Source organism: Ursus arctos, unplaced genomic scaffold, assembly GCF_023065955.2.
Source record: "Ursus arctos isolate Adak ecotype North America unplaced genomic scaffold, UrsArc2.0 scaffold_15, whole genome shotgun sequence".
NCBI lineage: Eukaryota > Metazoa > Chordata > Mammalia > Carnivora > Ursidae > Ursus > Ursus arctos.
In genome coordinates, this window is record NW_026622819.1 from 30,108,230 (window position 1) to 30,132,910 (window position 24,681).

Sequence of the window (24,681 nt, forward strand, 5' to 3'; positions counted from 1 at the left end):
AGAAGAGGTTTGGGGTCTGCTGAAGCCCACGGGGAAAGCCATAATCAGAGCCACGAGTTATTTTTATTTATTTTTTTCATAGTCTTTATTTTATTTATTTTATTTTATTTTTTCATAGTTACTTTAGCATGGGAAAATATGTTATGCTATGTTATGTTATGTTGTGTTATGCTGTATATAACTGTTTTACTTAGAAAATCTCTGTAAAATTCTTTAGAGTGATATAACTTCCTAGTGTTTTCTCCAAGATAAGGTGTTTGTAACCTAAATACCTAGATAGTTGATTTACTTTGCTCAGAGGATTAAACATAAACCAGTTGATATTTCAGTGTAGGTGGGGAGGGGTTTTGCCAGTTCTTTAAATAATTAAATGGAAGGGTCAACTATTTTAATATTAAGACCATCCCTGGTGTTTGAACATGTCATCCATAGACAATAGAATGCTTCAACTTACCAAAGAATTAATTAGTGATTATAGATTGTTTAATTACCTCATGGAATAGCTTTTAAGTCAGAAAAACACTTCTACCGGATTTATAAAATCAAAATAATTTGCAATCTATTTTAAGGTCAAACCACACTGTATATCATATCTCTTTAGGGATTTAAAGGCCACGCAAAGTCAGTAAAACACATAATATTTTACTGTTTTCTGCACTTTATCTACAAGAAGATACTTTTTTAAAAAGTGGTTCCTTAGTGACTTACTATGGTTGTCATTTTCTTAGGTAGAACAATCATATGAAAAGTCCAGGCTTCCAATATATAAAGAAAAGAACTTATACAGGTAGTTTAGATGGAATGCCTACTATTCTAAAAATATGGAGATCAATAGTTGCCCTTGAAAATAGGATAAATTATATTTTGCCTCCAGCCAGTGGGACTGTCCAAACAGAGTTGACGGAGGTCTTTGAATAGTTCCAGCAAATTTAGCAGTAAATCTTCAGCAGATGCTTTATTTACTTGAGATTTTTAAAATTGGCTCTAGAATATGACAGATGATGATTAAGACCTTCTCAGAGAACAATCTTGGATCCCTACAAAGACAGCTGAACTTTCTTTGTAGGGATGAGAAGACAAGCCGGTTTAAGTGTCCATGTGGATGTAAACATCTTTCTAAATGAATTATTTTTTCATTTAAGATATTCTGACATAGATTTATTTTTACTGAGTTCAAAATAATGAATTTAAATGTGACTTAAACATAATAAAATAAAAGGCTGTCTTCTGGGTACTTGGGTGGTTCAGTGGGTTAAGCGCCTGCCTTTGGCTCAGGTCACGACCCCACAGTCCTGGGATCGAGCCCCACATCAGGCTCCCTGCTCAGTGGGGATCCCGTTTCTCCCTCTGCCCCTCCCCCTTATTCTGCTTTTTCTCTCTCAAATAAATAAATAAAATCTTTAAAAAAAAGAGCATCTCTTCTTGGCCAACTTATTCCCCCTGTTTGTCCTACTTTTGGGGCAAAATATTTGAAGTTTCATAGATATGTTAGCTCATCTAAATGGCTAGATTTCTTTGACTTCAGTGGAAAGCAGATTATAATCTTCCAGTTTCTGAGTTCTTCCTCTACATAAATGTGATGGTTTGGATAGCTTCACTCACTCTTTAAAGACAGTAAAATGGGATGAAGGAACAAAAATTCCCAATAATTAGTCCTATCAAAATACCAACACAACTGTAACTCCAGTTAATCAAACCAAAGTCGAGGGTTGTCAAAGATAAATCTGACCCGAGGGAAAATTGTGTAACCTACAGGGAAAATTGAAAGCTGTAAAAGGAAGTAGGAAAACAAATAAGGAATAAAGGAAACTATATACCCTTTCTAGTAAGTTTGGGGAGCAAGTGATGGGGCTAAATGAGACTAGCATTTACATCTTTATAATTACAATGCAGTTTGGTTCCCTTAGAAATAAGGACTAATAGGTTTATAAACTGAAGACTGTAATCAAGATACAAAAAAGCCAGAATTTCTGGACCCTAAGAACTGCTCACCCTATGTCTTATTTTCTGAGATCTTATGAACTTCCCTTTCATGAAGGCCCTTCATGATTCTCCTGTTTTGGAAGTGGTGCTATTGATGTCCCCTGAAAGCAAGGGACAACCAGGGGCAGATGGAAGGGAACTAACAATTCTTGGGCACGTATTTTGTCCCAGTCTGTGCTAGGGGCTCTATGCAAGCAATGCTGCTAAATCTGCAAAATAAACATGAAGCCCTGGAGAGTGTAGTGTTGCAGAGGTCAGAGAACTTGACACATTTAGAGGACAGAGACCCGAACTCAGTCCGGGTTGGTGTGATCCCACAGGCCATGCCTCTCCTCTCTGTCCTGCTTCTTTCCAGGGATGAGATAGGAGTGCATTGGAATGCTCACATCTCCTTCAGATGAAGTTAACTGTTCATTTGAACCCACAGTTACATTTAATGAGAAAATGTAAAAGTCTCCTATTTGAAAATAAACATTCCTTACTTTTTGGTTTATGAGCACTGGGGCATCATTTAAGGAAGTGGCCCAATTTACAAAGTCAGTCATATCCACCATCTCGGGTCCTTTGAGAAGCTTCTCTTTCAGTTCATATGCGTATTTTTGGGTTCCTCCTCTTATGAGTGAAATAACATCATCTATGATGCCATCACGAGTAATGTTTACTGAGAAGAGAAAGAAGATATAAGTGAAACATTTATAGTTCTGTGACATTTGATTACATTTATTGAACCCTTTCATAAAGTATCGTCTAGTATATTTATTGAATTTTATTTATGTAATTTTTTCACCCCAAATCTCCAAGAGCAATTTTTATTATAGCCAATGGTAGACTTCAATTGTCTTTAAAAAAATAAAAACAGTATGACAGTTGAGATACATTGATGATTCCAAGGTCATCACTTATCCACTTGCACACAAGGAACTACACATGACTTTGGGCTGTACTATACTATACAGTTTTGGTTTCATACTTACCTTCATAATTACATTTTTATAGGCTTGTTTTAAATGATTTTAATATTGTGAAAAATCAAAAAGTGTAAAAAAGAATCAGGTGAAAAGCAAAATTTATCTCCATCCCAAATTCCTACCTATCTCTCTCCTCAGTCTCTCTCTCTCCAGACTGAACCACTTTTAACAAAATTTGTGAATCTTCTAGAATTATAAATTTTTTGAACTGGAAAGGAATTTCAAGAAGATTTTTGTTTATCCTTCCTCATTTTTATAAATGAGAAAACTGAGACTCAGACAGGTGGAGCGACTAGTCGGAGACTAGCTTAAGGGCCAACTATTGAAATTAGGACATTTGATGGCAAGTTCAGCTTTCTTTGCATTTCATCAATGGTTTCCAATCATGGCCACGTGTTAGCTTTTAAAAATATCTGGCTTTCTTCTCCCTGCCTCCCCACTGTCATCTGATTCTTTAAAGGTGAGCCTCAACCATTTGTAAGTCTGAAAATACTCTCAGTAAGATTAGAGTAAAAACTGAGAACTCCAGCACTACTTCAAGCTTGTAAATCTGCTAAATATTACCAACATGAGCAGCATTTATACCAAAGATATTTATATTTTTAAAAAGGTTATGCACTGATCGAATGTTAAGGATGAATTGGGATATCTTTTCCCCCAGTTTTATTGAGATATATAGACACACTGTAAAAGTTTAAGGTGTACAGCGTAATGACTTGTCCTACACATATATTGCAAAATGATTACTACAATAAGTTTAGTTAACATGCATCACCTCATAGAGTTAACAAAAAATTTATTTTTTCCTGGGATGAAAAACTTTAGTATGTACTCTCTTAATTACTTTCATACATACCACATGGTACTGTTAACTAGTCATCATGTTGTACATTACATCCCCAGTATTTATTTATCTTATAACTGGAAGTTTGTACCTTTTGACTCATTGGATGAAGGTAGATTGGGGGTTTTGAGTCAGGTGGAAGGCTGAGTTAGGGGAATGGTTTTGGTCTTCTCCTCTCTTAAAGGTCACACAGGGTCCTGCCACTAGCCCATTAGAAAGCTTTGTTAAAATTAGGGGGAAGAAAAGAGATCTTTCCTGAAGACATTTTTCTACCATTGGCCTTCTACCATTGCCATGAAAAATATGAAATCTACAATGACCATAGTGGAAAGGCCTTTCCCAGAGCTGTACGCTGTGTGACCTGCACAATGGTGATTCCAATGAATGCATGTCCATGGCTTACTTGTGCTTATAATGGTTTGGAAACCACCGTAAAGATAAAATAGTTTTGAAGCACTTTAAGTTTTTTTAAATAAAGAGGATACACAATAAGGAGAGTTTACAGTGACAGAGCACTGCTCATTGACAATTCCTCCTCCTTTTTTTTTAAGTAGTGAATGAGTTAGGTCATACTTACCATTTCCACCTTCACCCCTCTTTAAACAATCATTTTTATTAATCTTTCCCTTGACTTCAACTCCAGCTTTCAGAGAAAAATCCAGATTAAATCCGAGGCACCTTTGTACATCCCTTATTTCAATACCTGTTCAATGTATTTAGTTGAAAATTATTAAATAACATCTATCAGCATCACAAATAAATTCCAATTCTGCTATTTTGTAAGAAAAGTACTTACTGGGATTCCTAGATGTTATTACTAAACTCAAACGCAAGGTCATATCTGCCCTGCTTTGTCCTTGCATTAGGATCTAGTGGCCTCCTTCTGAATTTGCTTGTCAACTTAATAACAAAGGACATATACATTTACAGCTTGTTTGAAAGGGACATAAGAACAGGGCAGTTATAGTAAAGTCCTTTACCTCTGCTAACATGGAAGGGAGACAATGACATCTAACATATATTGAATGCTTATCATATACCCAACATCATTCTAAGCATTTTGTATGCATTAATTAATTTAATCTTCACATTGGTCTTTTGAGGTAGGTTCTATTATTGTCCTCATTTTGCAGATGAGGATATGGAATGGCAGAGCAGATAAGTAATCCACCGATGGAATTCAGCAATTAGCCAAGTTAGTATTTGAACCAGAGTTGTCTGGTTGTTAAGCACTTCTCTGTATTGACTTCAGAATTTGGTCGTGGGATGCATCAACATCTCTTGATCCTCTTTGGAAGACTCTGTTCTTTATTAAAGTAGCTAGTTTATTGCTTTGAGCAGATGGCTTATATAGAGGACAATTTTGTTTTGGTCCTATGAATGTTACTTAGTAGATGGCAGTCTCAGAAGCTGACTCACTGTGGTGTGCAGATGCTACAGTTACTGGGAAGAAAAATCCTAATATTTAATTCAAGTATATAATTTATTATCTATTTAAAAGAGAGAATAATTATTTTATTTTAAGGGTAAACTGCCTCAGTTCATTGACCATGTCAGTTTTCACTCTTATTTATCATTTCAATGCCTAAATGTTTTATGGAAAAGGAAAGGGAGAAGTTGAGTTAAACCAAGGGTTTAAGTTGAAATTTAGAATTAAGGATCTGGGGCATTCAGGCATTCATTTATTCAATAAATATTTTTTGTGTACCCACAACTAGTGAGAACTTGAGAAATACCAGGTGGCTTTCCTCACGAGAAAGGGAGAGGGAGGATAAAAATGGAAGACCATGCTAGGAATCCAGAACACTAGATGTCTAACTGTAACCTAAGAAGCATAAAGGCTTCGATTCTGAAGATGGGGATGAAAATACCTAAGTGATCCCAACGAGCTTAGATTTCCTACCTCCACTGTGGACCTTTTCATGTTCAGACAGGGTCTGGACATCCCAAATTTAGGTGCAGGACATGGCTTGGTCCTCAGGTATTGCCAATGAAGAAGTGAGAAAGACGGCTTCCCTCTCAAAGATACCAGAACCGACCTAATGATCCTTGTCTACTAAGGCCAGAGGCTAAGTAAATTTAAGTGGGTAGGTCTGAGTTATCCAAGATTAAAGATTTCAGCCCCTGGAGCTTTTTCACCAAAGCAACTCTTAGCCTGAAGTGCTCCTTGTGTTTTGATTATTCTTGCTGAGCCTTTCTCTTCTGATTTTCAGGTTGCTTAAGACATAGTCCTCTTGTGTCCCCCACCCATGTGATATCTATCAAAATAGCCTACCAGGTAGGACTCATGAGACTTCATTATTCTACCTCACAGGATATAGCCCTGTAGGGCAGTATAAGCCAAATAACCTCATATTCCACTCCCCCTGGCAGTGCTTCTCCCTGCTCAAGACTGAGGCATCAAGAGCAATTCGTTCTGGCCATGTCATATTTGTTTCACCTATAAAGTGCTTACCAACTGTGGGGGCAATGTCAGGCTCTAAGCTCATAGCCATATCCCATTCTTCACTTGACACCGATAGAGGCTACAGGAAAGGAGCCATGGAAACAGTTTTTGGCAACACTTCCCTCCCTAAGAGACACCCTGAAAAACTTTGAGGGCAGAAAAAGGAGATATGCTAGCACCTATCTCTTCTTTAAGGAATATTATAAGTAGTCATAATGACTCACAAAATAAATAATTAAAACTTATTAACACAGTCACTTTGCATCTACTTTATTCTTAAAAGGCTTAGATGAAGCTGTTAGGCCAGTATGGTAACTATGTAGTACACAGACATTTCCTGTACATGTGTCAGACATTGATGATCAACCATGGCCTTTTTTCCATGTTTCAAGTGTGGTCAGAAATCTACTCAACTACCACCCTATGATTAGACTTGTCATAAGATGAGGTAAAACTGATTTTCTACCCTTCCTTTAAGACACTAGACTTATACGATCTTAACATTACTTTCTTCCTCCTCCCTAAAAGAAAATTGAGAACAATATTTTCCTTCCAATACTGAAGAATCCTTTGGAAGATAAGTGTCATACATATAATTGAATCAGTTTATTGATTAAGAAATAGATTATGTAAATTATGTCTCTTGTACTTTTTTCACTTTTTAAATAGTATTTCACTAAAAGTAGCATCACAAGTAATATTAAGTTACAGTACAATTTTGTGCATTTCTTAACAGTGCATGACCAAGTCATCTTGTTTGAGATAGAAGTCAATTTGTTGTTTGATAGGGTTTTAGATGCCAAAGGGAGAGAGTTCTCTCAAAGAAGCAGGTTATAGGACTTTATTTTAAAGCTTTAACCATTGAAAGAGATTAGCAATAGGAATAATGATTGGTTAAAACAGCATTAGAAGTTAGAACTCTATTTCCAGGTATACCTTTCTCTTCCATCGATGCTTTATCCAAAACATATATTAGTTCATAGAATCCTCCTAGAGACCCAGAGCTACTGTAGTGGGTTCCATAGGTTTCCAAAAATGCAAAATATTCCCCCTTTGCATAGGTAGCTGGCAGAGCTTTTATATCATCCAAGAAAGTTGTTGTCAGCATGGCATCACGACCTCTCATCACAAATCTTCCCAGATGAATTAATCCTTTCACATGCAGAAACACTTTTTCCTTGGTTGTAGAACAAAAGAATAAAAATAGGCGTTTCATCACCACTATTTCAAATTTAAAAATCACAAAATTTAGAACTTCCCCAGGCAGTAAGTGTTTTAGCTGTGAGCCTAGATGACCGCCTAACCCAGTAGGATGGCAAACTCAAAATGCGATTAGTCCCAACTGTTGATGAAAATGGGCAGCAACTGGAACTCTCATCCCCTGCTGGTGGGAATGTAGAGTGGCCTGATCCCTGTTGAGAACTGCTTAGCAGTTTCTTAGAAAAGTAAACATACATCTACCCTGTGGTCCGCGATTCCACTTCTACATAGTTATCTGAGATCAGCGACAAAATAGCCCACAAAAAGATCCATACGAGACTTTTAGAGCAATGTTAGTCAGAAGAGCTTAAAACTACAAACCACTCAAATGTCCAGAAATAGAAGAATTGGTCAACAAATTGTGGTATGTTCACAAAAAGGAATACTAGCTGGCAATAAAAAGGAACAAACTACCAATACATGCAACAACATAAATTCATCTCAAAAATATTACGCTGAACAAAAAGAGTCAGATAAAAAAGAGTATGTACTGTATGATCTCATTTATATGAAGTTCTGGGTCAGGTGAAATTCAGCTGTGGTCAGAGAAATCTGAAGAGTAGTCGCCTCTCAGGCAGTAGGGGATTGACTGAAAAGGGCATGAGGGAATTTGCTTGATGGAAATGTTCTATGTTTTGTTTGACGAGGTAGTTACACAGGTGGAGACAAAAGTCAAAATTCAACGGAACTACAGACTTAAAACATTGCTGTTTGCATTTTATCACTTGTAAGTTATACCCCACTAAGCTGATGGTAAAATGTTGGCAATGGAAGGAAAAGTAGACATTCTATATGCAGCCCAATCTCCCCATTTTGCAGATGGGAAACTCTGATCCAAAGGCATCAAGTTATTTGCCCCAAATCACAAACCTAGGTCTCAGGTCTCCCTGCTCCTTCCACTATGTCCTTTCCATTTCTGATAACAAAGAGAGGATAGACAACATTTTAAGACATGAAAGCTAAACAAGTGAATAGTTAAGCATTCCTAGCGATGATGGTTTAAATTTCCAGGAGAAAACTAGGGCAGTGACAACTATGTGTTTCAATGCCACAGACTGTCCCAGTCAAAACCAAACTAAATTCACACCTATGATTTTGTAGATGGTTCATTTAAGTTTCTCCTGCTATAGTAGCAGTTCACATATGTCGATTACATGGAAGTTTAAAACATTTTATTATTTTTTAAAAGTATATTTTGGTGTATATGAACATCACACCAAACTTCCTGTGTTTTAGAAGAACAACTGTTCCCACTGTATGACTTTGGGTGATGGTCAGTGATTCAGTCTTCAACAACAATCTTAAAGAAACTTAATCCATACTTAAGAAGTCTTATGAATTCGCCTATTGATGATTGCATAATAATTCTCAGTGGAGTCTCAAAGACACACAAAACTATTTGGATTCCTTTTCATTGTTGCTAAAAGTAGGAGCTATAACTTGTCAGAGAGACATTAACGTTCTTTGGCTCAACTTATTTCAGAGGTAGATCTTAGATCATTTCTATCCAAATATAAAGTTGCTTCTTCCATCTTAGATAATAAAAACAAAAACTCTCAGCCTCACTTGTCTAAACATTTGCTACCAATTTCTTTGCCCTCATTAGAAGTGAAATTCCTGTAAAGAATCTTCTATACTGGCTGTTTTCAATTCTTCTCTTTCCAGTTTCTCTTAAATCTAATTCAGTCATGCAACTCTCCTCACTACTTCAGCAAAACTTCTCTTGTCAAGGTCGTCAATGACCTTCACAATGCTAAAGCCAGCAGTGGTTACTTCTTAGTCCTTCTTCTTTGACACATTAGCACGTTTGACACAGTTCATTACTCCTTTCTCCTTGATAAGGTTTCTTTTTTTTATCTTCTAGGGAAGTTCTTCTCAAACTGTAAAGTGTGGACAAATCACCCATACAATCTTGTTAAAATGCAATTCTGATTCAGTAGGTCTGGGTTAGAGGCTGAGGTTCTAGCTTCCCTGTGATGCTGATGTTGCTGACCCATGGACCACACTTTGAGTAGTGAGGTTCTAGGGCATTCTACGTGCCACATCTTGCTGTCCTCTGCTGGTTCTTCCTCTTTCACCAGACCTCTTTCTATCGAAGTTCCTAGAGTTTAGTCTTGGATCTCCTCTTTTCTATTTACATTAACTCTTAGTGGTCACAGGAAACCCTGTGACTGTAAGCACCATCTACCTATGAACAACTCCCAAACCTAGAGCTCAATCCCAGATCTTTTTGCCAAACTCCTGACTTATAACACCAACTTCCTACTTGACATCTCCAAATGAATGTCTAACAGACATCTCCAACCTAATCTGACTGAAATTGAACTATTGTTTTTCTTCTCTCAACCTGCTTTACCCGAGTTTTCTCTATCTCAGTTCGTAGCAACTCCATTCTTCCAGTTGCTGGGGTCAGAAACCGTAGAATCATTCTTGACTCTACACCTGTTCTGTCTGTCTGCACACACCTGGATTCCTGCAATAGTTTTCAACAGACCTTCTTACTTTTGCTCTTCACTCTCATAATTGCTTCTCATTTAAAATATACTACTGTATGTCAATCTTCTATTCGAAAAGTTCTACTGACTTCCTGTGTCACTCAGAGAAAAAGCTAAACTAAGAACAGGCTGTGAGGCCCTTCACATCTGGTTCAGGGTAACCTTTCTAACCCGTTCTCCTTCTGGTTCACTTTGGCCCAATGGGCAGGTATATTCCCACCTTAGAGACTTGTCTCTTAACACTTCCTTCTGCAATATACATCATCCTAACTATGACTGTTTGGCTATTTCCTCTCCTTCAAATCTTTGCTCAGATTTCATTTCCTTAATGAAGTCTACAATGAACTTTCTTTTTAATATTGCCACTGGCCCAGCACTCTTGATTTCCCTTGTGTTATTCTACTTTTTGCTTTATTCCATAGCACTTATCGCTTTCTGAATACTATATAGCTTGTTATTTTGCTATTATGTTTATTTTGTCTCTCTCTCCCTGCTGAACTGTCAGCTCCATGAGGACAGGAATCTTTTTTAGTTTGGCTCACAAATGTATTCTAAGCCCCTGGAACAGCACCTGGCCACATAAGAAATCCCCATTAAATATTTGTTGTAAGATTTAAAGGATTTTCCAACTGCATACTATGGATAGGTATGCATATTAATACAGAGACAAGGTACAGAGCCATACAAAACAATTGTATGATTGGGCATAAGTACTAAGAGTGAATTATTATTATTTTTAAAGGGGAGAGCATATCTAAACAGGTGACTGTGTTATCAGAAAAGGAAGAATGAACGTTTTACCAGCATCATACTGATTACAGAAAGTGTCTTGTATATTTCAAAGGTGATGAAACAAAATTCTAAATCTGGATTAAATATAAAAAAACAAACACATTTTCAAAGCCTTAAATTAAAGGTATGATTACAAAGTAAGCAGACCAATGTCATATGCAATGTGTACAATTTCATGGCATCGTTATTTTAGAGACGCTTTCCAGTAAGTAAAGAGTCATCGGTGCAACGCATTGCAATGAATTACCAAAATTCCTCGGTCTGATTCTTCATTGTCATTCTGAAGACGGTATAAATTGAACAGTCTATTACCACAGTCTCAGACCAAAAGTATGCTCCGAATTCTTAATACACTTGTTCTCTGTTCATCACCACCGAACATCTCACCCCCTTATACTAGTACAGATCCCATGAGGCTCTTCTCCAGTTAGCATTCTTCTCCCTGACCTCCTAGCTACGTATTTGGGGATTTGTTGAGTATTATTTTTCTCTCTCTCTCTCCAGGGAACTCTATCTGCTCCAAACACTTAAACTTAAAAGAGGGGGTTTGGTTAGTTTGAAAAATATCCCATTATATCCTGTATATTGTGTTTGGTCTTACCTTTTTAGAAGAATGTGTCAAGAACAGTTGGTAAGTTTCATTTTTGGAATATGTAAATCGAAATTTACTCTCCGCATTTGTAAGACTGGAGTCTTTTTGGTCAGAATTTTCTTTAGGTATACTTTTAGACTTTTCAATTGCTTCGATAGGTGTGAATTTTAAAGTTATATCTGCATTAAAATTTGACGTCTTCTGTTGGACAATTCTTTTGAATGCCTCCATCTGTTCTTCATAATATTCAGTTCTGACATTTTTATCGGCTTTTGTCTAAAAGAGAATGATGAAACTCTGTTAAAAACAACATGCAAAAAACCACCCCAAATAAACACAGATGAAAGAAAAATCAAGCAATTCTTTGAAAGGTATTTGAGCAAGGGATTTAAGAGTGAAACACTGAAGTGACATTGCTGGGCTCTGATACAGACTCTGTGACTCTGAGGACAGGGCACAGTGATCTCTCTGTCTGGTTCCTGGTCTATGAAAAAGCGAGGTTCACCGTACTTAGCCCAAAGGCTGTTATGAGATAATGCAATGAGATAATGCATATGAAGGGCTTAGAACAGAGCAAGCTTTCAAATGTTAATATGTTAATAATTAAAGAGCAATTTGCATAACAGATGCACAGTATACTTACCATTTGTGTAAAAAAAGAAAGGAAGAGAGAAATGATAAAGCCAACCCTGACTGAAGGCTTCTGGGCCAGCACTGCTTTGAATATTTTGCACATGTTAATTAATTTAGGCAGAAAGGTTAGGACTTGAGCTGAGCACTCTCAACCTTTATACTCTCCTGTCCGTTAATACGTACGTACCTACATACGTACGTACGTGAATAATAAAAAACTAAAAAAAATTTTAAAAAAAGAATAGGAAAGCAAGCAGGCGAAGAAAGGTTTCTGTGTGCACAGAGAATTACTGGAAAAATCGACAAAGCAGTGTTTGCCCTTGAGAAGGGGAACTGTGAAACGGAAATCTGGAGTGGGCGCAAGCTTATATTTCCTTGAATAATCTTTTGCAATGTTCAGACTTTTCGACTGTTTTTTTTTTTTTACCACTTTCATTTTTGCATTAAAAAAAAAAAAAAACACCTGAACTAAACAACCTAGTTAAAAATGAAAACTTTCAATTGAAGAATTCTTTGCCAACTTGATTATTGTCAGGTATCAGTGGGAGGTTTGTTGATCTCAGTGGTTAAACTCTTTGCAGAGGTCCCCTGCAGTAATACTCTTGTAACCCTGGTCTGAGAAGGAGCCACCCATCTCTTCAGTCAGCAGCACAGATCAGATTCCTTAGCATACAGAGGGGGACTGTTCTGCGCAGGCAATGCTATGGTCTGAATGTTTATGTCCCTCCACAAAATCCACATGTTAAAATGCTAATGCCCAATGCAATGGCGGGGGCGGAGGGGGGGCTTTGGGAGGAGCCTTCATGAATGAGATTAGCACTGTCATAAAAGTACCCCCCAGAGCTCCCTAGCCCCTTCCACCATATGAGGATGCAAGAAGTCTGTAGCCCAAAAGAGGGCCCTAACTCAAGCAGAGTAGCACTCTGATCTCAGACTTCCAGAACTCCTGATGTTCTCATCTCCAGAATTGTGAGAAATAAATTTCTGTTTTTCTGAGCTATCCTGTGTCTGGTATTTTGTTATACCGGCCTGAATGGACTCAGACAGGGAGGCTGAAGTTACCATCTAGTGGGAATGCTACAATGTGTATAATTTTCATTAAAGCTAAGCATGCTGGAATAAGTGGGTGAGTAAAGGGGTGATATAAAGGGGGTGAGTAACCTAACCACATCACTTCCCTGCTTAAAATCTTTCAGGCTTCCCACTGCTTTTAGGATAAAGTCTAAACTAAACTAGACATATTCCGAGACTTATGCTTTCCCTGACTGTATTCCAGCCCCTTAGACACATTTTTTATTTCCATACCCTATGCTTTTTCCCACCACAGGGCTCTTTTATGCTGCTTTTACTTTCTGGAATGTTCTGTGACATCTGCCTTCCCCGCCCCCAATAAACCAAACACACACACATTCTCCCACATATACATTCTATATGGCTTGACCTGGTTAATTCCTACTCCTATTTCAAGTCTTAGCTTAAACATCACTTCTTTAGCGGGGAGGGGTTTTCCTAATCCCACAGACTAACAAGTCTGTTTTCTATAAGCTCTCATGTCTCTGAAAATAAAACAAAACGCAAGGTGCCTCGGTGACGCAGTTGGTTAAGCATCCAACTCTTGGTTTCAGCTTAGGTCATGATCTCAGGGTCCTGAGGTCGAGCTGCACATGGGGCTCCACACTCAGTGTGGAGTCTGCTTAAGACTCTCTTTCCCTCTGCCCCTACCCCCTGCAGGCTCTCTCTCTCTCAAGTACGTAAATCTTAACCTTAATCTTAAATCTTAAAAAAATTTTAAAAATGAAAAACCTTTTATTTTATGATTACTTGTTTAATAGACTTTCTGATGGTAAGCTCCAAAAGTCAGGGAACGTGTCTGTCTTATCCACACACCGCTATAGCCTCACCACTTAGGAACGTGCCTGGCATATAGTAGATGCCAACAAAAATTTCTTAACTTTAATGCAGCTAACAATAATAACTAATGTTTATTGAGTGCTTACTCTGTGCCGGGGGCTGTTAAAAGTGGTTTAGATAGAATAAAACATTTAATTTCTCACCTTTAAGATAATTTCTGTAATTATCCCCATTTTACCAATAAGAAAACAGGTTAGGAAATTTGTCCAAGCTCACACAGCTAGCATTGAAACCCAGAAAGTCTGACTCTAGGGCCAAGCTGTTAATTCTTCTACAACCCTGCCCAAGAGGGCTCGACCAATTCTGGCTAGTAAAATAAAGGACTCATGGAAGAGGTTGCCTTGAACTTGGCCTTGAAAAATGAATAGGATTTCTGTTGCCTTGAGATCTACGGCTAGTGGAATTGTTGCCGTGTGAACTGGGGAGACCCTGGGCTCTAGGGCCTGAATCCAGCCCATCCGGAATGAGTCTCTGAAGGTTCTTGGTCATGACTCGGGAAAGAATTCGAGGACAGACACTCAACACAGTAGATAAGCGTCACAAAGTGGAAAGTTTATTACAGTGAGAAGTACACTCTCAAGATAGGAGAGCAGGTGAGCTTGAGAGAGAGCTGTGCACTCTGGGGATTGAGTTTCTATCTTTTATTGACAGTTGTTAACTAGGGGGTGGAATGTTTATTGGGGCGGGAAGCAGGGCTTTGCACTTTTTCTCCCTAATTTGGTCAGGGGTTTCCTGTCATGGCACCTGCCCTCTTGGGCCTGTCTGGTTTGCTCTGGCTTCTTGTGGAGTGCTGCCAGGATAGGCCTCTTACCTTCGCGATAGTGGACCATGACTTCCTTGTTGCTGACTTCCAGGTATCCTGTTAGAACGTAACTGCCTACTCTAACAGGAGCCACCGAAGACAATTCTACTCAGTCTTCAGTGCTGAAAAGGGCCAGAGCTGAGCAAAATGGCACCAGAAAAGCACTCCCTAACTCTCCAGGAAGGCCATGCTCTTCCTGGTTTACTGTGTGCTAATGGGCTGCAGGATAGGGGTGGTGTAATCTGTAGGCACCTGCACTTATCCTGACTAGCTAGGAAGAAAGAGGCACTGGCAGAGATGAACTTAGCAGTGTGGAGGACTGCTGGCAGTTGTAAGAGAATATTGGTCAGGGTATCAGTTAGGAGGCCTTTGAATGGTCCTGTCTGACTCTGCTAGGATGACAGTAGTGAGTAGAGTCTGAAACAGTGAATGTGGGGTCACTCCAAAAAGAAGTCTGAGCTCAATGACAGGCAGTCAGAGATGGACTAATACTGGGAATCATCATGAAGAAAGAGCAAAAAATCCTTGAAGCGAGGCCAAGTGGCAAGATTCTAGAAAGCAGGATGATGCAAGGATAGAAGCAAGTTTCTTTATGAAAATTAAAATAAACAGACACGGAGAAGATGAAATTAGAGAGAGGGGCAAAGGGGCTTGTGTGTTCCAGAAGGCCCTGCATATTATAAGGGTCAATTCAAGCTCTCCTGTTTAATGGTTTATCCAACTGATGCTTCTTGAAAAGAAAAAAAAACACTATTTCTGGAACTGGGAGTGGAAGAGATAGAATACAACCAATAAATATTTCAGAGTTCACATTGAAGAGGAGAAGGTGGGAGAGCTGGAAATAGAAGGTAAAAAGGGAAAACTGTTAAAGACGCACCTAAGACTTTGTACAGGTAGATAATAAGAACATGTATTACTTATTATGATTATTAAAGGCATCTCTCACTAGTTGAGAGAAGGAACATGGAAAGAACAAACTGACTGCCATCTCATGACCCACCCTCAGCCAAGGTACTGAGCGAAGCCAACCCCATACTCCCAACTCTTCAGCTACTAAATTTTGGGGTAATTTGAAATTTAGTAATAGGTAACAATTATGGTTCTTCTCCATTATCTTCAAGAGATCATTTTCTGTGCTAGTATCTTAAATGTTAATGTGTTCCAGGACTTCATTCTCTACGTTCTTTTCTCTCTCATTGTGCACTTCCTGGATGATCTCAAGCACCCTCAAGATTTTAATGATCGTCTGTATGCTGATGATTCCTAAATTTCTGCCTGCAATTCAGATCCTTCTCTCTGCCCACACATAATGTACTCTTCACAGGATCACTCCATCTAGATGTCCCACAGACCCTCGCACTCAAAATTATCAAAATCCAAATCATTATCTCCTTCTCGGAATTGACTTTGACCCTTCTTTGGCAGATTCCCCGCTCCCTGACTTCCCAGGTCTTTTTTGATGGCCTATCATCCAGTGGGGGTGTACTTTGACTTTCTGTCTCCATACTTGACACCCATGGCGAGCTTCCTTTGTTATGGCTAGACATGGTTTTAAGCACTTTGCACTTATTAACACATTCAATTCTTTCAAAATCTTATGAAGTATGTATTATTACCACCCCACTTTATGATAAGAAACTGAGATTCAGGTAGGTAAATAAGTTGCCTAATGTCTTATAATGGTAATTGGAGGAACTTATCAGAATTTAAACCCAGGGAGTCTTAATTCAGAGCTGGCCAATTGACCATACGCTACACTTCAATTCATTGAACTCTTTGTTCTTAAATATGCTAGATTTTTAAAAAATGCTGAATTTCATTTCTTCATTTCAGTCTCTACTATTATAGATACAGTTTAGTCTTCCATCATTTCCTTCTTGGACCATAAAATAACCTCCTTGTGTGGTTATCTCTCTGGTCTTTTCCTTTTGAAATTCATGTCCACAAAACACAATGATTTAAAATGAAGCTTTGACCATGTTGCTGTCCTCAGCGGTTCCCCCTCATGCTCGGGGTCATGTGTAAATTACTAAATATGGATATGAGCACCTTCATTATTTGATTCCTGCCTGTTACTCCAAATTTGAACTCATATTAGTTTATCATAGACCATAGTTCCTTACAAAATAGCAGTTTCTACAAGACCAGTCTTTTTTTTTTTTTTTTAAAGATTTTATTTATTTATTCGACAGAGATAGAGACAGCCAGCGAGAGAGGGAACACAAGCAGGGGGAGTGGGAGAGGAAGAAGCAGGCTTATAGCGGAAGAGCCTGATGTGGGGCTCAATCCCATAACGCCGGGATCATGCCCTGAGCCGAAGGCAGAAGCTTAACCGCTGTGCCACCCAGGCGCCCCTATAAGACCAGTCTTATTGTTCCTTGGAAACATCCATATGCAACAAACAAACCAGCAGGTGCATAATAAGCCTCATCTATACACTGCCCGGACTTCTAAATGGACTCAAGTTGCAGGAGAAAGTACAGTTGGAATGTTCATTAACGACAATTCCAATGAAATCTTTACTTGATGACGGGCTTTTACCTTCGTTAGAAGCATTAGCTTTTAAAGAAAAGATGGCTGGGGCGCCTGGATGGCACAGGGGCTGAACAGCCGTCTCCCTTTCAGCTCAGGTCATGATCTCAGAGTCATGAGATTGAGCCCTGCGTGGGGTCTCAGCCGGAGTCTGCTTGGGATTCTCTCTCTCCCTCTCCCTCCACCTCTCTCCCCACTCGCTCTCCCCCCTCTAAATAAATAAATATATCTTTTTTAAAGTAAATATTGTTAAAATACTGCATGCGTTTATTTATTAATTCAGTAATCATTGTTTTGGCAAAGAACACAATGGGAGTTTCTCAGGAGGCCACAGTCAATAACTAGAAAACTTGACTTAGGGTGTGTGTGATGTGGCGCAATAAATCCTGGAACAGAAAGGAAAGCAGAGGCTATTGCATTAATTTGCAGATGGGGCATCGAACCAAAACAGAGAATTTAGAGGAGAAAGCTGAGGGAGGAGTGGTAATCAAAAGCCAGGTTAAGAATGACCTTTTTCTCCCTACCACAGAGATTGATTATTATCCTGCTGACTGTAGGGAAACACTCACTCCATTTCAGCAGCAAGGTGATAAGACCAGATTTATCACTTCATACTGATGTGTGTGGAATGAATTGAAACTGAGCAAAACTAGAGGTTCTAAGCTGATAAGAAGACTCTCATGGCAGCCCAGCTGAGAAATGACAGATGTCTAAAGCTGTGGCGATGGCAGTGGGAATGGAGAAGTGGAGACAGATTCAGGAGACATTATGAAACAATGGAACTTGGAGGTTGATTGACTATTGTAGGCTTTGAGGGAGATGGGTCTGTAGAGGAAGTCTTTGGGATGATTCCCAGATTTTGAATTTGGTGATTAGGAAGATATTATTTCATTGTTTCATTGTATCCATTTAAGTGAAGAATTCAGGAGTAAGAATCAGGGACCTGGGTGTAGGAGTGGATGTCAGCTTTGGGTATGTTAACTGTGTGATGACTGCATGCAACTAGCTATACAGGTATCCAGTTCGGGGGGAAGCATGGGCTGGAAATACAGTCTTTGTAAACCATCAGGTTAGAGGTGAAAATTGAAGCCACAGGAGGGAATGAAATCAACCCAAGGAGAATATGTAGGCAGAGACCAGTGAAACAAGGCAAAGTGGGAACTCCGGTGAGACCTATATTTACGGGCTGTCCTAAGTAAAGGGAGCTCCAAAGAAACATCAATATGGACTTGGGCAAAAGCAGTTTGAGCAAGAAGGTAATAGAGATTTGGTGTTGTGGTTGTACTGTGTCCCCCCAAATTCATGTGGTAAGTCTGAAGCCCAAGTACCTCAGAATGTGACTTTGTTTGGAGACACAATCATTAAAGAGTTAATTAAATTGAAATGAGGTCATTAAAATGGGCTCTAACCTAATGTGACTGGTGGCTTTATAAAAAGAGGAGGTTAGAACTCAGACCAGAGGGAAGAGGCTGTGGAGATATAGGAAAAATGGCATCACAAGCCAAGGAGAGAGGCCTCAGAAGAAACCAACCCTGAAGACATCTTGATCTCAGACTTCTGGCCTCTCCAATTGTGAGAAAATAAGTTTCTGTTGTTTGAACCATCCCGTCTGTGATACTTCGTTATGGCAGCCCTAGTGAACTAATATAGTTAGGGACTTAACGAGACATGCAAAAATTGAGCCAGCAAATGTAGGTAAGAAGAATATGTGGAGATGGGTGTTTCCTTCTTGTGTTTGTGTTTTTTTAAATGAGAGTCTTGAAGTATTTATTTATATATTAAGGCAAGGTAGAAGATGAGAGAGAGAGAGAGGGGTTGACATAAGGCTTAAGAGCATAACTAGCAAGGTACTTGGCATGAAATCCAGCATATGGAAAAATCCAGCATATTCTACTGAGACAGAACAGAAGGATGTTAAGGGTGGACTGAGTGAGAAGCAAGTTTGTACCGAAGGACAACTTTGAAGAAAACATTAGAAAATTCTTGTCTAAGCTTGGGTAGTCTCTGCCAAGTTGAAGCTCATGCCATCTACTGAGCTCAAGATCAGAATGGTCAGATAAGGAGCTTGAGGGGGTTGCTGGAAATTTTTAACCACCTCTGTCGGGATTGGGGAGGAGTGCAGCCTGGGGGCAGGTGTTTGGACCTGCTGGGCTGTGTGGAGGCCCTGGGTGAGGCTATAATGCCACCAGTTCTTATATCGTTATGATTTTCTCTAAGCAGTACAAGTTTACAAGAGGGGCAGAAAAATAATAGGGTTCATCTAAAGTTGGAGTGTTTCTGGATTATAGAAGGAATAGATGGCAAGGACATTGATAATATTATCAAGAGTGGTCAAAATGGATCTGGATTGATTAGAGGAAGGAATTGAAGACCCCAGGAGCAAGATAGACTGGGAGGAAAGCCAGTGCTGAAGAGCTGGGTCTTGATGGGGTCCAAGAGTAGGTTTGTGGTCATAAATGAGGGCGAGAGCTGAGAGATGGGCCAGTTGCAGTGAGGCAAAGGGTTAAATGTTGGATTTCCCAATGCCAGAGGCAGTACAGTTCTGGTGAACACAGGCTAAGGATGTGGTTCCAGATGTGAGTGGTTCCAGAACAGATGCAGGAAGTTAAGGGGCAACAAAAAGTTACTTGTAGTCCACGAGATATAAAAGTTACCCAGGATTTGGGTAGGATGCGGGGTGGAAACGATGACTAGAATCCAGGAGCATTTTACAATTCTTTGTTGATCTCTTAAATCTTACATATTCATGGTGACCCAGGGTTAAAGAAGATGATAATGAAATCCTGAAATCTGTTTAAAAATTGTTACTTTCAAGAACAAAAGTGGAGAGGACCAAAGAAAAACAAGGGAAATGGAACTGATTTGTACATGACACCATCCTTGTTTTCTTCCCCATAATTGCAGGCTTCGGTGGTTCTTAGTTATTCCTTCTTCTGATTTATTAAATAGCCAGTAAACCCCGACCTGTAATGTGACTGTTAATTACACATTGAATCATAGCAAAGTCTTTTACTAATTATATTCTTTAAGAAAAGAATGATAGCAAATATTTACTGAGTGTTTGCTATGTGCCGGTGACTTCCCAGGTGTTTTAGACTGATTTATCTTTACAAAATGGGCATCAGTATTTCTATTTTACAGATGAAGGAACTGAGGCATGATTACCCGATATCTTACTGCTGTTTAGATGGGATTCCAACCTACATAGTGTGTTCTGGAGAGCCAGAGAACCAGGGCCACGTTTGAGAGAAGAGGCCCTGAGGTCAGAGTCAGATGTCATTATTAAGAAATATTCCTCATACACTGATAGTTTGGTAGAATTCTTTCAAAAAAATAAAAGACAGTAAATTACTGTCAATGAGTAACTAAGCCAGGATTTAAAAAATTAATTCATCCAATAAAAATTTGTTGAGTATCACATGTATACATATACTGAGTTGGGTATTGGTATAACAAGCTATAGGGAAGTATAAAATGCATTCTTTGCCTTCAGTTACTCTAATAAAATACACAAAAAAGAAGGTAAGCTATTCCATTGGCTATTAGAAGGTGTAGGAAAAATTCTTTCTAAGAAATCAAAATAGAGATTTCCACTGAATAAGCTCATGTTCTTTTACGTATGGTGGAAACAAATTTGGCTATTTCCCAAGACCGTCACAGAGGAGAGTGAGGCGAGTATCAGCAGTTGTGGTACCAAGGAGGTGGTCTGGGGACTTCAGCAAGCCCCCAGCCAACTCCATCAGCACTCCTCCTCGGTTAACATCGACTCAACATCCAGGCCCACAATCCCTCTCTGCTTTTTTATCAACTTGATGCCAAAACTCATTTGGAGGCATTATCCTGATCTGAACTGATAAAAAGTTACTACAGGGGCGCCTGGGTGGCACAGTGGTTAAGCGTCTGCCTTCGGCTCAGGGCGTGATCCCGGCGTTATGGGATCGAGTCCCCATCAGGCTCCTCCGCTATGAGCCTGCTTCTTCCTCTCCCACTCCCCCTGCTTGTGTTCCCTCTCTCGCTGGCTATCTCTATCTCTGTCAAATAAATAAATAAAATCTTAAAAAAAAAAAAAGTTACTACAGTCTTCATTCTCCCACTTTGTGTAAACATCAGTTAGTTTTGCTGCAGAAATATTAATGTGCTTGGTTATGAGATGTTGCTCCCAACTCCCCCGGGGGTATAAGTAATATACGGGGTAAGCAACACATCACCTTGGAAAATCCAAAATACTGAGTACAGAAACCCGTCTATTTCCAGGTTTGTAAATAAGAGAAAACAGTGTATTTACTCTCCGAATGCAGCTTCAAGATCAGTCATGGGCAAGATCCCAGCCCCGACCATCTCGTGGCACTCACAGCCATCCCTACCCCTAGAGAGAAGCTAAGAGGCTGGTCACAGTGACGAAGACAGGAAAACTGTATGATGCAGACCTGAGAACTAAAAACCAAATAAAGTTAAGACACCAACAACCCCTCTTCCATCAGCAATGACAAAGGTCACCTTATCTCTGGAGTATTCTTTTTTAAGAAAGTGGAACATTCATAATACCCTTTAGAAAGACGATCATTTTCCCTTCAAAAAAATGTGCTTAAAGAAGGTAAACCTTCTTTGAAGCATGAGGGGGAGAAATCAATAATCCAACATGTTCCCTGAAATTTGTGGGAAAATGATTCTATGAAGAGAGAGAGAGAGAGAGAGAGAGGTAATGTGGTCACATGTGAAAGAAATGGCAGTCAAATAGTCCAGACTTTAAAATCCTTGATTCACGGGAAAGCAGGATTGCTTCAGGCTGCAATGGGTAAGGACTGTTTTACAACATTGTTAAAAATAAAATAAATACTAACTACATTTATTTAAAAGTATATGTGTTTTGGAAACCATTGAGAGTGACAACGGCGATAAAGGACTTTGTGAAAACTGAATAAAGTGAACTTTCTGGGTCGCCAATGGGACCACTGAAAAAAACAGATTACTATAGCACCTGGTTCAGAATAAGCTAATTATTATTCTTTATTTAATCTTGCTTAGACCAAAGAAAATCTCTCTAATGGTGATAAATATTAATCTTTTAAATGGAATGGTCCAGTTTGTGGATGGTTCTAGAAAATCTAGGTGACTTTCAGGAAGGTGATTAAGTTTAGGGTGGCAAAGGGTAGAGCAAAAATCATTTTAAGAAATCGTTTCACAAGAGCTAGAGGGTTTTGAGGTGAATGAAAACAGCCACTCCCATTAGTCAAGCAGGCTTTGTCAAGGGGAATGCTGAGGAAAAAACAAATGTCAAGATGGGTTTTGATTGGTAGGCTAGCCAAAAATGAGCATAAATAGCATGAGCAGTGTACTTAAGTCATCATTAATTTAATTTTTAGTTTTATCAGAATCTTAGATGGTTCTTTTTATGGAGTCTAGGTATTTGCCAAAACTATCACCAAGGGCACATTACTGAGGGTTGATTGTAGACCACCATATGTTTTCCAAAGAGCTCAAAGCTACAACTCTTCTTTCTTCAGTCAATCTTATATTCCCATCAGATTCTTATTCCACTGAACTTTTCACATTATTTACTATTACATTTATTGAAGTGGCTTTTCAGCTAAAAGCTGAGCAATGTGTTTGCTTCTGAGCAGACTTACTTCATAGGCCAGAGAAGCCACGTTCCAGGGTCTGCGGTAGTAGACCAAGGTGTTTCCATCCCGAACGCGGTCACAGAGTCCATTGTAGTACTCGTTGTCAAAAGGTGTGCTTAGGGGATCCATCCCTAAGATGTTGATGCTGAAAATGAACAGAGTAACATCAGATACAGAGATCCCTGGAGCTAATGTGAGGCAGTCTTCTGTAGCTGGGAAAAGAGAGAGCTTTGGCTCATGTCCCCATCACCCCATACATGCGTGATATAATCAGGAACAGAAGCAAGAGTCTGCTCGCTTCTGCTTTCTGTCTCTGGCAGCAAGCATACCTTAGGAAGGCCTCATAAACTTCCAGGCAACTAGGGCACTGTTGAGAGCACAATGAAAGAAATGCAATACCTAGGGAGCAAGGGACCATCTGGCTCCTAGAGTCTTAACTCCACTGCTGTAACTCTTCGCTAACCTCCTTTAGTGAGCTCAGAGCCAACTCTGTAATACCACCGATTTAAATTATGTGAGAACAGAGCATCTCAGGGGGGCAGCATAACATATGCATGTAATTTTTAATCTATGAATCAACATTGGGGCTCTTTCTCTCCCCATTCTCTTTAAACTCAAGCCTTTTCCTCCAGCTGTCTCATTGCTTGTCAAGAACCCCATTCTCTCCAGGCTTATATTATTTCTATTATACTTTCCAAGGGGAAATACAAAAATGTCAGCATCCCGACAAAGCATTCTCAAAAGTTCTACTCTTTCCTCTCAGCAAAATATTTTTATTTGGCAAGCTTTAATTCAGAAACAGAAATCTTATTTAGCTTAAAAAAAGTGAAGTCTGATTTGTAGACCTAAAAGCGATGTATGAATAAGGAGCAGTTAGTTCTTTGTGAAGTACACTTCTGTGAATCAGAGGAACGGTCCTTGCTGCTAGTCTGGAATATATGGCTCCAGACCAGGGAGGCCAAAATAGAGGTTTGATCTGCACATCTATAACCGAGTTGGACACAAAAGAAGAAATTCTTCCATGGCCCTAGACCACATCCCAAACTCCAATGAACTGGATTATAAATCTGGATGGTGGTTTCAAGAGTAATTTGTCAAAGGGTGTAGATGGTTTACTCTCAAACCCACTGCTAATGGAAGAACGATAATTGAAAGAGTATCTTACTGCCAGTGGGCTGTTAAAAACAACATCTTCACATAAATGGCACATTCTTTTTTTTTTTTTTTTTGAGATTTTATTTATTTATCTGAGAGAGAGAGAGAGAGAGAGAGCTTGAGCAGGGGGGAAGGGGCAGAGGGACAAGCAGACTCCTTACTGAGCAGGGAGCCTGATACAGGGCTTGATCCCAGGGCCCTGAGATCATGACCTGAGCTGAAAGCAGACGCTTAACTGACTGAGCCACCCAGGTGCCTCCAAATGGCACATTCTTAATAAAACTTTGAATCTACAAAGAAAATGACACTATAGCTCAACTTTGAAGGGAGGTAGGTTAAGGAACCAATTCAGGAATATCTTTCTCAGAACTAACTGTATAGTTAAAATTAATCACTTCGGACTTTTTGCTCTATCAGAACCGTTCATGAAAAAAGCTATGGCCCTGAAGTTCAACATAGGGCCAAAAACTAGACTTAGCTGAATAAGAAAGAAAAAAGACATTATTATCTGGTTTCCTTTTTCAAGCAGCTAATGCCTCATGGTAGGTTAACATTCCAGCTTCACTTCTTCACCCATCCCTGCATCTACAGCAAATGAGTCATACTTTTTTTTCCCCTTTGGTATGACTAAGGTTTTGATACAAAGA

The 24,681-nt window shown here is 39.2% G+C and overlaps 1 protein-coding gene across 1 annotated transcript in view; it reads right to left on the reverse strand.

Annotated features, from left to right (window-relative positions):
* Positions 1–24,681, reverse strand: part of C9 (complement C9) — a 55,098-nt gene that overhangs the window by 10,949 nt on the left and 19,468 nt on the right. The window contains exons 5-9 of the mRNA XM_026506864.4: positions 22,886–23,024; positions 11,390–11,656; positions 7,178–7,418; positions 4,373–4,498; positions 2,466–2,644 (exon numbers count right to left, since the gene is read on the reverse strand). Coding sequence (XP_026362649.2) covers positions 2,466–2,644; positions 4,373–4,498; positions 7,178–7,418; positions 11,390–11,656; positions 22,886–23,024 — 952 coding nt within the window. The remainder of the gene's footprint in view (positions 1–2,465; positions 2,645–4,372; positions 4,499–7,177; positions 7,419–11,389; positions 11,657–22,885; positions 23,025–24,681) is intronic.